We start from the raw sequence: 16,490 nt of genomic DNA on the forward strand, positions 1-16,490 counted from the left end.
GATGTCTCAATTCCCCCATGCCTGACAGCAGAGGTGGATTTTAAGAAGTTTGCAAAAGGCAAGAAGGGTGGGGGCAATCCTAATCTCCGGGGGGAGCTGGTTCCAGGGGTCGGGGAAGCCACAGAGAAGGCCCTTCCCCTGGGTCCCGCCAGATGACATTGTTTTGTCGACGGGACCCGGAGAAGGCCAACTCTGTGGGACCTAACCGGTCGCTGGGATTTGTGCGGCAGAAGGCGGTCCCGGAGATAATCTGGTCCGAAGCCATGAAGGGCTTTATAGGTCATAACCAACACTTTGAATTGTGACCGGAAACTGATCGGCAACCAATGCAGACTGCGGAGTGTTGGTGTTACATGGGCATACCTGGGGAAGCCCATTATTAGATAACCCACCCTAGGAGCTATTGATGCAGTTTTATAGAGGAATTATTGAGTCTTTCATTTGTATTTCTATAACTGTCTGGTTTGGTATAGCAACAAAATAGGATGGGTACAGACTTCAACAGATAGTTAAGAATGCAGGGGGGGGGGGAGATCGCAACCAGCCTTCCATTGAGGACCTCTGTATTGCATGGGTCAGAAAGAGGACTGAGAAAATATCTACAGAATCCTCACCATCTAGACATAAAGGGTTTCATATCCTTATCTCAGGCCACCGCTACAGGCCATTGCATGCCAAAACAACCAGTTTTTCCCCCCTTCTGCCAATACTCTGCTGAACACCTAATTGCCACAGCACTGTTTATTTCTAAGTCAGAGTTGGTTCCTACTGGTTTGGACCAGTTCCATTAAACTGTTAGTAACTTGGTGGCCTAGGTTGCTGGAACCGACAGCGATCCAGGCCTGCCATGCACTTGAGCTGGTTCTCTTGGCAGTGCTATAGGCGGCACTATCTTGTTTTTTGTTTCTGCACATCTGCAGAAGCTTTTTTTAGTACTGTGCATGTGCAGGCAGCATATGACTGCCCATGTGCCGTTTCCCTGAGCAAACCGGTAGTAGAAGAATCTGAAACCCACCCCGGGCTAAGTACAGTGGTACCTCGGTACTCGACCACAATTCGTTCCAGAAGTGTGGTCGAGAACCGATTTGGTCGAGTACCGAATTTATTTATCCCATAGGAAATAATGGAAATGGAATTAATTGGTTCCCAGCCCCTGTTAACTCGCTGGGAACCAATTAAATCTATTTTCTTTATTTCCTATGGGATAAATAAATTTGGTACTCCAAGCTGCAGGAAGGATGGGGGTGGCTGCAATCCCGGCAGCTTTGGGGGGCTTCTTTCCTCAATGCTTTGTACCTGTAAGCAGCTGCAAAAACTTTCTCTTTCCGGCTTCCCTTCGAGAAGCAACAGCGCCGGGAACATCACGTAATGAAGGGAAGCTGCTGGAGTGGCGGCAACTGCTGAGATGGCTCCGGCGGCTTCCCTTCATCACGTGACGTTCTTGGCGCTGTTGCTACTCGAAGGGAAGCCGCCACCGTTGCCACCGCCGGGAAGGAGAAAGTTTTTGCAGCTGCTTACAGGTAATAAGAGGAAGCAATGAGGAAAGGAGCCCCCCAAAGCTGCCGGGATTGCAGCCACCCCCACCCTTCCTGCAGCTTGGAGCTCTTATAGAGCTCCTCAGCCCCCTGAAGCTGCTGGGATTGCAGCAGCCCCCGACGGTAACATTTCTGATAGTGAACAAAATTTTCTGTGGCTGTTCGTTATCCGAATTTTTGTTCAGATACCGAAGCAAATTTTTGCTGAAAATTTTGTTCGTTATCCGAAATGTACGAGAACCAAAGCGTTCAAGTACCGAGGTACCACTGTATAGTATGTAAGTACTCAAATAATATAGCTGTATTGCTATTATGCTTCTCATCTTTTCAACTTCTTCTCTTATTGGTATCATGTTTATTATTACTTTGTTGTTTTGTATGTACATTGAGAAATTATGCACCGGAGACAAATTTACTGTGTGTCTAGTCACATGGCCAAATAAAGCTATTCTGTTCTGTCTCTTCTCTTCTCTTCTCTTCTATTCGATTCTATTCTATTCTATTCTTCACCAGGCTGCAAAAATTCAGACAGCCACCAATGACCTCAAATTATTTTTCTATTCATTGTTGCCAATCAAGCAGCAAGCTTGTTTTGCAGAAAAAGAAGGATCTGTTTTCTCCAATTTGGCATTTAGCTACAGCTAATACAAAGCACACTAAGCTGAATTAAAATTAAAGTGCAGTATGGGCCAACAGTTAAGGCACCAGTCTAGGAGACTGAGTTTTAAAGCTACCATCTGACTTTAGGCCAATCACTCTCTTTCAGCCCAACTCACTTCACAGGATTCTGAAGTGAATATTTTGAATTATTTATATAAATAATAAAGTGGGATAAAAAAGAATCTAAAAAGAAAACATCTCCAGTTTTTTCAGCCACCAATGTAGTCCAACATAATTGGAACTCATCAGTTTGGAAACATCTAGATCTCTGCTTTTATAATATATATAATTAAAAGTAAAATAAAATAAGAGACTGAAGGATGTGTGGGTGGAATCTTCTTAATATAGAATACTCTAACTTAAGCTTGCCAAGGCTCAACCACTGCTAGTAGTGATTATTTAATTCAGGTCTCTATATGAATTACTAGGATACTGTTTCTCCTTTAGTTTTGCAAATTTGGAGGCGAGGGTTTCGTACAAATATTTTAAAAATCTTTTTAAAAAAATGGAAATCCTGCTCTAATATATGTGGAGCATGTCAGTAAACAAAATCTTGCATGTTTTATTTTCAGTATGTTGAATAACATGAATCAATTAATCCCTTTCTTCCTTCTTCTAGTCATCTGAAGAAATAAATAAAAGGTATTTGAAATGTAGCTCTGATGCATTGTGGAGAGAATTAGGATGAGCATGTTTTAATACTTTAATCCTGTCAAGGTCTGTTGGAGGCATGTTGCCAGTATAAATATCTCATTTTAGAAATGTCTCGATGAAACAAAAAAAAAAGTGGTGTGCTTGGCAGTGATAGTCAAGAGTTGGGAATATTCAGCATGAATTTTAGATCTCTGCTTTTAAATACTAATAAGTAAGGCATGATACAATTCCATCCTGTTTTCAATAACATCTGCAGAGCATTTCAAAGTGGGCATTTATTGCGGTTTTGTAACCACTTGCATTGTGCAAAATGTCAATATTCATGAGTATTCCGTTTATGTTGATTTAATTACAGTATTAGATGAAATGTTAATGAAAATGATCCTAAATGCTAGCTTGGTAAAATAATTAAATTTTGACCAGTGAAAACTCCAACTCCAATTAAATATGAATTTGTCCTTTTAGTTCTGGTTTTAATCAGAGGACTATTTTATATGACTTTTCAAAAGATCTGGGAATCTATATATTTTCTAGAAACATAGAAACCTAGAAGACTGACGGCAGAAAAAGACCTCATGATCGATCTAGTCTGCCCTTATACTATTTTCTGTATTTTATTTTAGGATGGATATATGTTTATCCCAGGCATGTTTAAATTCAGTTACTGTGGATTTACCAACCACATCTGCTGGAAGTTTGTTCCAAGGATCTACTACTCTTTCAGTAAAATAATATTTTCTCACATTGCTTTTGATCTTTCCCCCAACTAACTTCAGATTGTGTCCCCTTGTTCTTGTGTTCACTTTCCTATTAAAAACACTTCCCTCCTGGACTGAAGGGGGGAACAAAATGGAAAACAATGCTGAGGAATATATAATAAAACCTTTGAAGTGCAAAAGGATACTTGCTGTCTATTAGTGAAAAGTGATCAAAATATGCCAAAATTGTTCCTGCTATAGTTGTGAATTCTTTGGACCTACTGCAGTTTTTTAACAAAGAAATCTTGCAAATTTTTGAAATTAAAAAAAAATTAAAAGAAAAAAACTCAACAACTTAGATAGGATAGTGGGAGGGTGAAGAGGGAGGAGATTAAAAATATCCACCACCAATAGAGATTTAAAAGAATTGCTCCATGAATTTTGTTGGATGTTCTGCTCACAGTAGATTTTATATTTCAACAAACGCTATTAGTATTCATCTTCCTCCTATAAAAGGGTTCTGGGGAAAAAAGGTATCATACTGAATATTGCATGCAACTACCAGGCAATGTGTTGTTAAAAAGGAGTTTTAAAATAGTAAAATTTGCATTTGAAAAGAGAGCATCAAAAAGATTTAAATGGCAAAGAACACTTAACACTGGGTCTGTAAGGTCTTGGCCAACTTACGGTACATTAAGAATGACATAAATCAGGGGAGTACATTCTCCTTATATTAGAAGATATCACCTTATGAGATTGCTTGTAATTTTTTAAAACAAATATGTGGATAGATACAGAAATATTTTTCTATTGACATAGATACTAAAGGGTGTAGATTTCATAGTAATATTTAATAGACAGGAAGTATCCTTTTGCACTTCAAAGGTTTTATTATATATTCCTCAGCATTGTTTTCCATTTTGTTCTAAGTCATGGTATGCTAGAGTTTTTGTTTTACTCCTTTCTTTCTTTTTTAATATAATGTAGCAACATAAGAATTGTGATGTACACCTTTTATTTTGAACCTTAATATTAATTGTGATCCATACTGCTACATCTGGTTTGACAAGTTACGATCGAAACAAATTGCATCATGGAGGAGTATGTGTGAATTCAGGGCAATAGAGTAACAGCTACAAAGGAGAGGCCTTTTATGAGGATGTGAATATGAAAAGGTACACTCCGTCAGCGAAATGCAGGTCACGTGGGATCATAGAGAATTTTATCTGCTCACCAATAGCACTACTTCATGATTAGAGATATCTTCCCTTGATATAAGAAAGACTCCTTAGTGTATTGTGCCTAATTTTATTTTGAAACATGCCACCTGCCCAGAAAAAAATAAATAGAGGTACCAGAGACCATTTTGGGAAACCAGGATTCATAATGGGTGCAATTGGCCTTTTAGGAAATTGATGCTTGTAATTGGCCACATTCTTCATGGCAGTTGCTATATGAGAATATGCATAGTGTTGTATGCTCTCAAAATTTCAGATGTAAGCATCTGTCTAAAATGATTCGGATATGTCTGATTTGGGCATGTACTGGAATTGGGGGAGGGGTGTATTCTCCTCCAGCATCCTGGCGACTAGCAGCAGGGTGAGAACTGCTGCACAGCCCCCTTGCCCTAGGAGAGCAGCAGAGGTAGGGCTGCTTATTCTTGGTGGCCACTCCACCCTCACCCACCACCAAGAACAAGCAGCCCTACCACTGCTGCTCTCCTAGGGCAGGGAGGCTGTGCAGCAGTTCTCACCCTGCTGTTTGAGGCCAGGATTTTGGAGATGAACTGCCACCCCCGCCCACCACACCTGCTGCTGCTTCTCTTCGGAGGTGACCAAATTGGCCAGGTGCTCTGAACTTCAGATACACATCAATGTGGGCTGGAGACAGAGGTGGGCTGCTAAGGTGGAATGGTGACGTGTGCTTGCCCGCATAGCTCTGAGTGCTAGCGGAGTCCAGAGCAATTCTGCTTCTGCACCTGGACAGGTAGCAAAATTGCGCATGGACTCTCAGGTGTGCCACAGCATGCCCACATGTGATTTCACTACCTGCCCAGGGGCAGTAGCAGAATTGCGCTGGACTCCACTAGAGCCACAGGGGTGAGCACACGTTACCATCCCACCTTAGCAGCTCACCTCTGGCTGGAGAGCTGGAGCCGCAACTGGAAGCCAGCTTAGATGGGGAGGGAGAGAAGCCCTGGACAACTGGTCCAGGCTGATAGTTCTGCTGCCTTAGGAAGCGACCACTGTCTCCATGTCTTTGGGCACGTGAGCAGTTCTCTGCGTGTGCAAATGCACCAGATACCAGGCCAAGTGGCTAGTAGACATGCACACTCGGAAACAAGAAGGCCATCTTCTCAGTGTGCACATGCGCACCGGGGGTAACTGCTCTTTTGGTTTCCGGCAGCCCTGCATGCGTAAAGACCAGCTGGATGGTGTGCCAGAACCCAGAAGAGCAAAGTATGATGGCTCCGCATGCCCAGAGAGATGGCTCTGCCTGCCACTTCCGGCACATATGCCATAGGTCCTAAGCCATAATATGGTTCATTTGGGGGGTTTTTTTGTTGCTTGGTATGTTATGTGAACTAAATCATTATTTATCGCTTAAAAATATGGCTTAAAAATCCTATCAAACTCTGCATGCTGGCTTGGAAAGTCTTGGAAATTGAAATCCCTACATCTTAAAGTTGCTAAGATTGAGAAGCACTGTTTCAAATCTTTTAAAAACCTAAACCATGATTAGTACAGACCTAATCTGTACCAAAGATGGTACGCAGAGCCATATCTGCTGGCACACGAACTGTTGCCCTAGCTTAACTCCAATGTGCATTGGCTTCTAGAGAGCCTTTGGGTGGATGGGGCAAAGCTTTGGGAGCCTGGGGAGGGCAAAACATGAGCCTACTGTGCCAACCAGAAGTTGGGAAACAGGCCATTTCCGGTCTCCAGAGGTTTCTGGGGGATGAGGGAAGTTTTTGCCATCTGCCCAGAGGCATTGAATTATGGGTGTGGGCACTCATGCATGCGTGATAGCACACGCACATGCGCTTTTGACACCTGAGGAAAAGCAAGTGGAATGCTTGGCTGCATAGCTAGAGGTATAACAAGCAGGAAGAGGGAGATTGTGATCTCCTTATATAGAGCGCTGGTGAGACCACATTTGGAATACTGTGTTCAGTTCTGGAGACCTCACCTACAAAAAGATATTGACAAAATTGAACGGGTCCAAAGACGGGCTACAAGAATGGTGGAAGGCCTTAAGCATAAAACCTATCAGGAAAGACTTAATGAACTCAATCTGTATAGTCTGGAGGACAGAAGGAAAAGGAGGGACATGATCGAAACATTTAAATGTGTTAAAGGTTCAGGAGGGAAGTGTTTTTAATAGTAAAGTGAACATAAGAACAAGGGGACACAATCTGAGGTTAGTTGGGGGAAAGATCAGAAGCAACATGAGAAAATATTATTTTACTGAAAGAGTAGCAGATCCTTGGAACAAACTTCCAGCAGACGTGGTTGGTAAATCCACAGTAACTGAATTTAAACATGCCTGGGATAAACATATATCCATCCTAAAATAAAATACAGAAAATAGTATAAGGGCAGACTAGATGGACCATGAGGTCTTTTTCTGCTGTCAGTCTTCTATGTTTCTATGAGGAAAAAAAGGTTCGCCATCACTGGCCTATGACATGCCTAAAATCCCAAGGCTTCTTTGAGATCTCATCTTATCTGTGTTGCTGGGCTGGAGATTTGTTTCTTGCTCTGCCCTATGCTATTCTTAAGAGTGCCAACATCGTGCAATAAATGGAGTGCTATTTACTAGTGAGTGGCTATAAATGGCTAATTAAGCAGTGTTTGGACTGATGACTCACCACTTGTACAGGCCTGATCTAGGAAATTGTTAGCTGGATATTCTTAGAATACTCTGAAGAGGTGGTATATCTTTTCATTTGTATAGGTTACTTTCTGCTGTGGAAAATATTGTGACTTTGGAAAAGATGCCTGCTGCTTTCTCACAGTTTGAACCATGTGCTGGTGGCCTTGCCAATAGTGACAGGACTTTACAACTCGTGCCTGGTAAGAAGCCCTTCAAACCATTCCATGAGAGTGTTGAGAATGTATCAATGCCTTAAAAAGGAACGTGTTGGGAAAGGAAATTTGGAGTTGCAAGCTTGTGCATGTAATTAGTAATCAGCTGAGTTTGAAGCAAAGGCTGATTGTGCCTAAGTATTTAGATTATGGTGCGGAAGAAAGCTGGAGAAAGAACAGCATGCTCTTTATTCATATTAACAAGGGAAGCTGGATCACTCATTATATAATGGACTCCATGTGAATAAAGACACATTAGATGAAAAGACCAAATTCACTTCTGGTTTTTTTTAAGTGCTCCCAAATTGATATGCAAAAGAACATGAGGAGGAAGGCCTTTTCAAGGTGGAGAAGGCTGCAGCTAGGAAGGAACAGGATGAACCTTCTCCCTCTGATGCTACTATCCCTGTCCCTACTGTCCCTCTTTCAATCAAACCATTTGAATAACTTGATTCAGGGGTGAAATGCTCCCATTTCGCCCATGCCTGTCAATCGTTGAAGACCCAATCACGAAGGGCGCACAGGGCTCCGCCCACCCACCCAGACACCACCATTTGGGTTCTTCTACCCTCTGCACAGAATGTTTCGTGCATGGGCCGAGGGTAAGGGGCGTGCATAAGTACACCTGTGTGCCTTCCGTCCCCTGTCCAATTGTCTCTCCTTATCTCATTTATTTTTTCTTCCTTTCAAATATGTTCACCTATACTTTTATACCTTTTCTTCTATTCTTTTCTTTACTTATATTATTACATATCTTTCACTTCAATGTGTATTATGTATTGGACAAAATAAATAAATAAAATAAAAATAAAAAGAACACAAATGGCAGCATCCAAGAGGGTGGGTGGGTGAGCGGAGCATCATGCTCCCATCACAACTGACTCTTCAATGTCCGGCAGGCATGAGCGAACCAGGAGCATTTCACCCTGATATTTAATTTAATTTGATATTTAATTCCAATGACAATGTAATTGTTTCCGGACACAATTCAAAGTGTTGGTTATGACCTATAAAGCCCTACATGATATAGGACCAGACTATATCCAAGACCACCTTCTGACGCATGAATCCCAGCAACCCATGAGGTCCCATAGAGTGGGTCTCCTCAGGGTCCCGTCGACCAAACAACGGCTGATGGCACCTAGGGGAAGAGCCTTCTCTGTGGGGGCCCCAGCCCTCTGGAATCAGCTCCCCCCGGAGATTCACACTGCCTCCACCCTCCTTGTCTTCCTAAACAGCCAAAAAACTCATCTTTGTCACAAGGTCTGGGGTTTGTATTTGTATATTTGTATTTATTAGATTTGTATGCCGCCCCTCTCCGAAGACTCGGGGCGGCTAACAACAATGAAAAGACAATGTAAAACAAATCTAATATTAAAAATAATCTTAAAAACCCCAATTTAAAGAACCATTCATACATACAAGCATACCATGTATAAATTCTATAAGCCTAGGGGGAAGGGAAATTTCAATTCCCCCATGCCTGACGACAGAGGTGGGTTTTAAGGAGCTTGCGAAAGGCAAGGAGGGTGGGGACAACTCTGATATCTGGGGGGAGCTGGTTCCAGAGGGGCGGGGCTGCCACAGAGAAGGCTCTTCTCCTGGGTCCCGCCAAACGACATTGCTTAGTCGACGGGACCAGGAGAAGGCCAACTCTGTGGGACCTAACCGGTCACTGGGATTTGTGCGGTTACTAGATCTTCCCCCTGACTAACAAATGTTTTTAGTACGATTGTTGAATGAATGGTTATGGAAGTTTTTAAAGTAGATTTTTAAGGATTGTTTTTATGTATTAATTGGATTGTTTTTACTATTGTCTCTTTATATATGTTGTGAGCCGCCCTGAGTCCTCGGAGAGGGTGGCATACAAATCCAATTAAATAAATAAATAAACTAAATGCAACTAAATAATAATAATAATAATTTATTAGACTTGTATGCTGCCCCTCTCCGGAGAAATGTAACTTGTAATTTAAGGTTTTTAAAAGTTTAGTTGCAGAAAGGCTGGGAAAGAAGGAAATACTGGCTTCTCATTTTATTTGTTTATCGGGTTTATACCCTGCCCATTTTATTATATAAGTGACTCTGAGCGGCGTACGAGTAAAAAGACCATACAAATCCGTACAAACATTGTACAAAGTGCAGAGAGTATCCTCAAAGCACCAACCCCCACAGGACGGCCCTTCACTTTTGGGCCCCCACAATAATCACTCTTTTGGAAGGCCAGAAAAGTAGGGGCCAGTTTCACCTCTGGGCATGGTGTTCTACAGCAGGGGTGTCAAACTTGCAATGACACGTCATCATGTGATGTCTCACAATTTTTCCCACTAAACTGGGGGTGGGCATGACACCCCTGTTCTACAGGAATGGAGCAACAGTACTTATTACTCGGTTTGTCATGTAGATGGTTGAGTAGTTTAGGGTGGGGAATTTGTAGTGGGTGGGACATTTTATTCTATTTTTTTAATTCTATTTTTAATTCTATTTTTAAATTTATCTATTCTAATTTTATGTATGGTAGGACTGGTCTCTGGGTGTCACACGACTTTTGTTGCCAATGACAATTCATTGTTTTGACAATGAGAATACATTTATTATTATTATTATTATTATTATTATTATTATTATTATTACTTGGATGTCTCTGCCCCCACCATAAATTATTTGCCTAATAAACCTGGAAAGGTTTTCATTGGAGAAATGTACAGGTGGAATTCAACCAGTTAGCCCAAACCCTTAATACATTGGTTATGTTTATGTTAAAAATAAAGTGCAAGGGAGGTTTTTCCCCTCCCTCTCTCTCTTCAGATAATAGATCCATTTAACCATTGCACCTAGAATGTAGCTGATATACACTGACTCAAGTCAATAAACAACAACTGACAGGATTAGGGCAGAGAAACCCATTAATCATCCATCTAGGGATGGGATTAACTTCTTCCCTTCAGGAAGAAGGACAAGATTACAAATATTTTCATTATAAAGAGTATTAAGCAACACTTCTGTGATCAGCTAATGCTCCCTAGAGTTTCTTGTTTCTCCCTGGGGGAAAAGATACAGGAGGGGACATTGATGTAGCTTGATCATACAGGCCATGAATTTAATGCATGGGTGGTCCAGCTAACTATATTGCTTCTGCTGTAAAGCATCCAATTTAGAACATAGAATAATAGAGTTGGAAGGGTTAATGCTTTTGGCAGTTAGTGTGAGCAGCTGCTCTTAGTTTCCCTCTCAGCTGCTGTGTTTGCTTTGGGTTTGACTTTTTTTTAAAAAGAGGAAATGGCTGTTTTAAGTTTTTTGCATTGTTTTAGTGGTTCCTGGCACTGTCCTTTTGGGGTGTACTTTCCTCACTTTTTTGGAAAGTCTTTTTGAAGTGGGTGATGAAGCATCCACAACTTCTGAAGGCAAGCTATTCCATTGGTTGATTGGTCTCACCCTTAGGAAATTTCTTCTTAATTCTAAGTTGCTTCTCCCTTTGGTTAATTTCCATCCATGGTGTCTTGTTGTGCCTTTTGGTGCTTTGGAAAATAGATTGACTCCCTCATTTTTGTAGGAACCCCTCAAATTTCCTGACAAAACAATTAATCAGTGGGACAACTTGCCTCCAGAAGTTGTAAATGCTCCAATCCTGAAAGTTTTTAAGAAGAGATTGGATAATTGTTTGTCTGAAGTGGTGTATGGATTCCTGCCTAAGCAGGGGGGTGGACTAGAAGACCTCCAAAGGCATTTCCAACCCTGTTATTCTCTTCTCTTCTCTTCTCTTCTCTTCCATTCCATTCCATTCCATTCTATTCTAAATATTGGAACAATGCTAATTTATTGTGCTATTTTATTTATTTATTTATTCATTCATTCATTCATTCATTCATTCATTCATTGGATTTGTATGCCGCCCCTCTTATTCTGAGTTGGACTAAGGAGAAATTTCCTAAGGGTAAAACCAATCAAGTTGGCTATGCCCACCTAGTCACATGACCCATTTTCCACAGAAAAAAACAGGAGCCACAAAACCTGGGTAGGTGTGGTGGGGAAGGTGTAATGTGACTGGGTGGGAGTGACATTGAGTGGGCCACTCCCACCCATGCCTACCCACTCACATGGCCACCAAGCCAAGCCACCTCATGCCTGCCAAGCCACACCCACAGAACCAGCAGTAAGAAAATTGAATCCCACCTGGGGGAGAAATGGCATTAGAACGAGTCCTCTTTTTTTCAGTACTGGGACCTTGATTGATTTACAGTACGTACTTCCTACCTGTAACTGCTTTTGAACAGGAAAACAGTAGGCAATCTATTCAGGAATGCTTTCTATTTGGCACCTAATTGCGTTCCGATTCTCTCGCCTTTGAAGTAGCTGCTGCATTTCCAGGAAACAAATAACCTAGTTTGTATTCAGTAATGGGAAGGAAGCACATTATGAATGTCAGGGAGCTCTTTGCTTTAATCACAAGGAATCTGCTAGTGTCAGCAGGTTTTTTTTCTGCCAAAAAACCTCATGATTGTGTCAGAAAGTAACTTAAAACTGGGTGAGTGGAGAAAATATTCTTCCATCTAATACAAATCTACGAAGAACGGGAAAAGAAATGGCATGAAGAAGTTTAATGTTGAGGTGTAATATTTTTTAACGACTCACTGAACATTTCCATTTCTTACACACTTAGCTTCCTTCAGAATGCTAGCAAGTTATACTAATGTTATCATTTCTCCATGAATAGCTATCTATTTGTTTCCAAGACAAATTATGCATCGATATTTGAATATAATAGCATTTTTCTATCCAAGTATTTCTAATATAATCACTAAATTCCCATTTCTTTAGGGAGTGCCTTGGCAGGCAGGCAGTTTTATCAACGGTAAACCTTATTTGTAGCCTAAATATTTTCTGAAGGCCAAAATCACCGCACACATCCTTTTGTTCTTTTCCCTGAAGGCATTTTAGTACAGTACAATGCAGTACAGTTTGAGCTCTAGTGATGATATATAAAATTGGGTCATTTAATTTTATTTATTCTGGGCTAGCCTCACTACTGGGCAGAGGATGCCTAAGTCTCAGGGTACAGAAGCTAGTAAAGGCAAGCTTTTACCCTCCTTCAATCGCCAGCTAGACCAGATCTCCTAAACTTGGGTATTGTTTCAGCTATAGAGGTGCATTGATACTCAACTGCTTTGAAACTCAGCAAATTTGGTGCTGAATGCATTTTGATGTGAAAATTTAATTAACGATGAATACCAAAGTACTACTGTATCATAATAGTCCAATGGAGAAATACATTTCAACCATTTATCCATCTGATGCTTTTTGTGTCTCAATCAGTCAAAAGTTTTAGGCCAATCCTATGTCTCTATAGAATAGAATAGAATAGAATAGAATAGAATAGAATAGAATAGAATAGAATTTTATTGGCCAAGTGTGATTGGACACACAAGGAATATGTCTTGGTGCATATGCTCTCAGAGTACATAAAATAAAATACTGTATACATTTGTCAAGAATCATGTGGTACAACACTTAATGATTGTCATAGGGGTCAAACAAGCAATGAAGAAGCAATATTAATAAAAAATTTGGATATAAGCAACAAGTTACAGTCATACAGTCAACATGGGAGGAAATGGGTGATAGGAATGATGAGAAAAACTAGTAGAATAGAAGTGCAGTTTTAGTAGAAAGTCTGACAGTGTTGAGGGAATTATTTGTTTAGTAGAGTAATGGCGTTCAGAAAAAAACTGTTCTTGTGTCTAGTTGTCTTGGTGTGCAGTGCTCTGTAGCGACGTTTTGAGGGTAGGAGTTGAAACAGTTTGTGTCCAGGAAGTGAGGGGTCAGTAAATATTTTCCCCACCCTCTTTTTGACTCTTGCAGTATAAACAAGTAAAAAGGAATAATAATGAATTTAAGGGGCAGTTCCAAAAAATCTTGTTGGTACATTCTCTGTTCAATACTAGAAAAATGAAAAAAGTTGGAAACAGAAAGAAAGAAATTGTTCAGTTTGCGGATTTACTTAATGGGAATAAGGAGATCGCTGACCATTTTAATAGCTACTTCTGTTCAGTTTTCTCAAAAGACACCTTACAAAATAATACTATAGAGGGATATAGCATTGCCTCCAACTGTACGGATTCAGCTCCAGTGATCTTAGAAGCCGATGTCTTAGAAGAACTTGAACGATTAAAGATAAATAAGGCAATGGGTCCAGATGGCATCCACCCCAGAGTTCTTAAAGAACTCAGATCTGTCATTGCTACCCCCCTGACTGATTTGTTTAACCAATCCTTATTAACAGGAGATGTTCCTGAGGATTGGAGAATGGCAAGTGTTGTGCCTATCCACAAGAAGGGCAGTAGAGAAGAAGCTGGTAACTACAGGCCAGTTAGCTTGACATCAGTTGTCGTTAAAATGATGGAGACTCTACTGAAAAAGAGGATAAATCAGCACCTAAAAAACAATAAATTATTGGACCCAAATCAGCATGGCTTTACTGAAGGCAAATCATGTCAGACTAATCTCATTGATTTCTTTGACTATGTCACAAAGGTGTTGGATGAAGGTGGTGCTGTGGATATTGCCTACCTGGACTTCAGCAAAGCCTTTGATACGGTTCCACATAAAGAGCTGATAGATAAATTAGTGAAGATTGGACTTAATCCCTGGATAGTTCAATGGATTTGCAGCTGGCTGAAGCATAGACACCAGAGGGTTGTTGTGAATGGCGAGTATTCTGAGCAGAGTCAGGTTACAAGCGGTGTGCCACAAGGGTCTGTTCTGGGTCCTATTCTTTTTAATATGTTTGTGAGTGACATAGGGGAAGGTCTGGTAGGGAAGGTTTGCCTATTTGCCGATGACTCTAAAGTGTGCAATAGGGTTGATATTCCTGGAGGCGTCGGCAATATGGTAAATGATTTAGCTTTACTAGATAAATGGTCAAAGCAATGGAAACTGCAGTTTAATGTTTCCAAATGTAAAATAATGCACTTGGGGAAAAGGAATCCTCAATCTGACTATTGTATTGGCAGTTCTGTGTTAGCAAATACTTCAAAAGAAAAAGATTTAGGCGTAGTGATTTCTGACAGTCTCAAAATGGGTGAACAGTGCAGTCAGGCAGTAGGGAAAGCAAGTAGGATGCTTGGCTGCATAGCTAGAGGTATAACAAGCAGGAAGAGGGAGATTATGATCCCGCTATATAGAATGCTGGTGAGACCACATTTGGAATACTGTGTTCAGTTCTGGAGACCTCACCTACAAAAAGATATTGACAAAATTGAACGGGTCCAAAGACGGGCTACAAGAATGGTGGAAGGTCTTAAGTATAAAACGTATCAGGAAAGACTTAATGAACTCAATCTGTATAGTCTGGAGGACAGAAGGAAAAGGGGGGACATGATCGAAACATTTAAATATATTAAAGGGTTAAATAAGGTCCAGGAGGGAAGTGTTTTTAATAGGAAAGTGAACACAAGAACAAGGGGACACAATCTGAGGTTAGTTGGGGGAAAGATCAAAAGCAACATGAGAAAATATTATTTTACTGAAAGAGTAGTAGATCCTTGGAACAAACTTCCAGCAGACGTGGTAGATAAATCCACAGTAACTGAATTTAAACATGCCTGGGATAAACATATATCCATCCTAAGATAAAATACAGAAAATAGTATAAGGGCAGACTAGATGGACCATGGGGTCTTTTTCTGCCGTCAGACTTCTATGTTTCTATGTTTACTTAATTTGCATTGCTCAAAGTACTATTTGAGTTAGGAAGCAGAATTTGAGATTCAAGTTCCCCTTAATTACAGAATGTACCAAATGTATGTGAAATGCCATACAGATTTTTTTTTTTTTAAACCCCATGAAAATAGGTCAGAATAAATGTAAGGTTATAAAAAATGGCAATAACATTAGCAATAGCATTTAGACTTATATATCGCTTTCCAGTGCTTTCCATCCCTCTCTAAGCAGTTTATCGAAAGTAAGCATATTGCCCCCAACAATTTGGGTCCTCATTTTACCGACCTTGGAAAGTGTTGTGGTTAGCTCTGGCCCAGCTCCTGGCCCAAGGACTGTGGATGTGGGGGAGACATCCACATGCTGCAGGCCTGTTTTGCCCCCAGTGGAATCTGATGATGAAGGCTCCTCTGACCAAGAAGACATGAGTGACAGGGAGGAGGAGAGTGTGTCAGACAGCTCAGAAGGAGATCAATTATCTAGCTCCTCCTTGCATTCAGAACAAGAGTTAATGATACAGCCACGCATGCGGAGAGCGATGCATAGGCAACAACAACTGAGAGATTATTATCAAAGAAAATGAGGCCACCTGTGGTTGGGTGGGGCTGTGGTAATTAGTGAGGCTGCTATAAAGAGCAGCCTGTGGGTTTGGCCATTGTGGAGGATTATCTGATCGTTGTGTTTCATGACTGCTTTACTGACTTTGACCTTTTGGGTGCTGATTTTTCCCCGCTTTGAAACTAAACCAGAGCAAAGTGTGTTTCACTTTGTGAAAGAAGGAGGACTGTGAATTGCCTCACAGCTGCAAGCTAAGTATCACAGAACTGATAAGGGACTTGTACAAATTACCAGTTTGTTTGGAGACCAGTGCTCTTTGCTATACCAAAAGAGGGCTTAGTTTATGTGAATTTTCATTATGAAGAACATTGTTTTGAATTTTCAAACGTGTGTGTGTGTCTGAAATTTGTTCCTGTGAATTTTTGGGAGGAGTCTACCAGAGAGCCCGACAGAACAGAAAGATAGAAGGCTGAGTCAACCTTGAGCCTGGTGAGATTCGATCTGCCAAACTGCTGGCAGCCGGTGAGCAGCAGAAGTAGCTTGCAGTTCTGCACTTTAACCACTGTGCCACTAAGGCTCTG

At 40.9% G+C, this 16,490-nt stretch overlaps 1 protein-coding gene across 1 annotated transcript in view; it reads left to right on the top strand.

Annotated features, from left to right (window-relative positions):
- The window catches only part of CMYA5 (cardiomyopathy associated 5), an 88,920-nt gene that overhangs the window by 39,442 nt on the left and 32,988 nt on the right, over positions 1-16,490 (top strand). Inside the window, exons 7-8 of the mRNA XM_070743234.1 lie at positions 2,815-2,837; positions 7,505-7,623. Coding sequence (XP_070599335.1) covers positions 2,815-2,837; positions 7,505-7,623 — 142 coding nt within the window. The remainder of the gene's footprint in view (positions 1-2,814; positions 2,838-7,504; positions 7,624-16,490) is intronic.

Source organism: Erythrolamprus reginae, chromosome 2 (assembly GCF_031021105.1).
Source record: "Erythrolamprus reginae isolate rEryReg1 chromosome 2, rEryReg1.hap1, whole genome shotgun sequence".
NCBI lineage: Eukaryota > Metazoa > Chordata > Lepidosauria > Squamata > Dipsadidae > Erythrolamprus > Erythrolamprus reginae.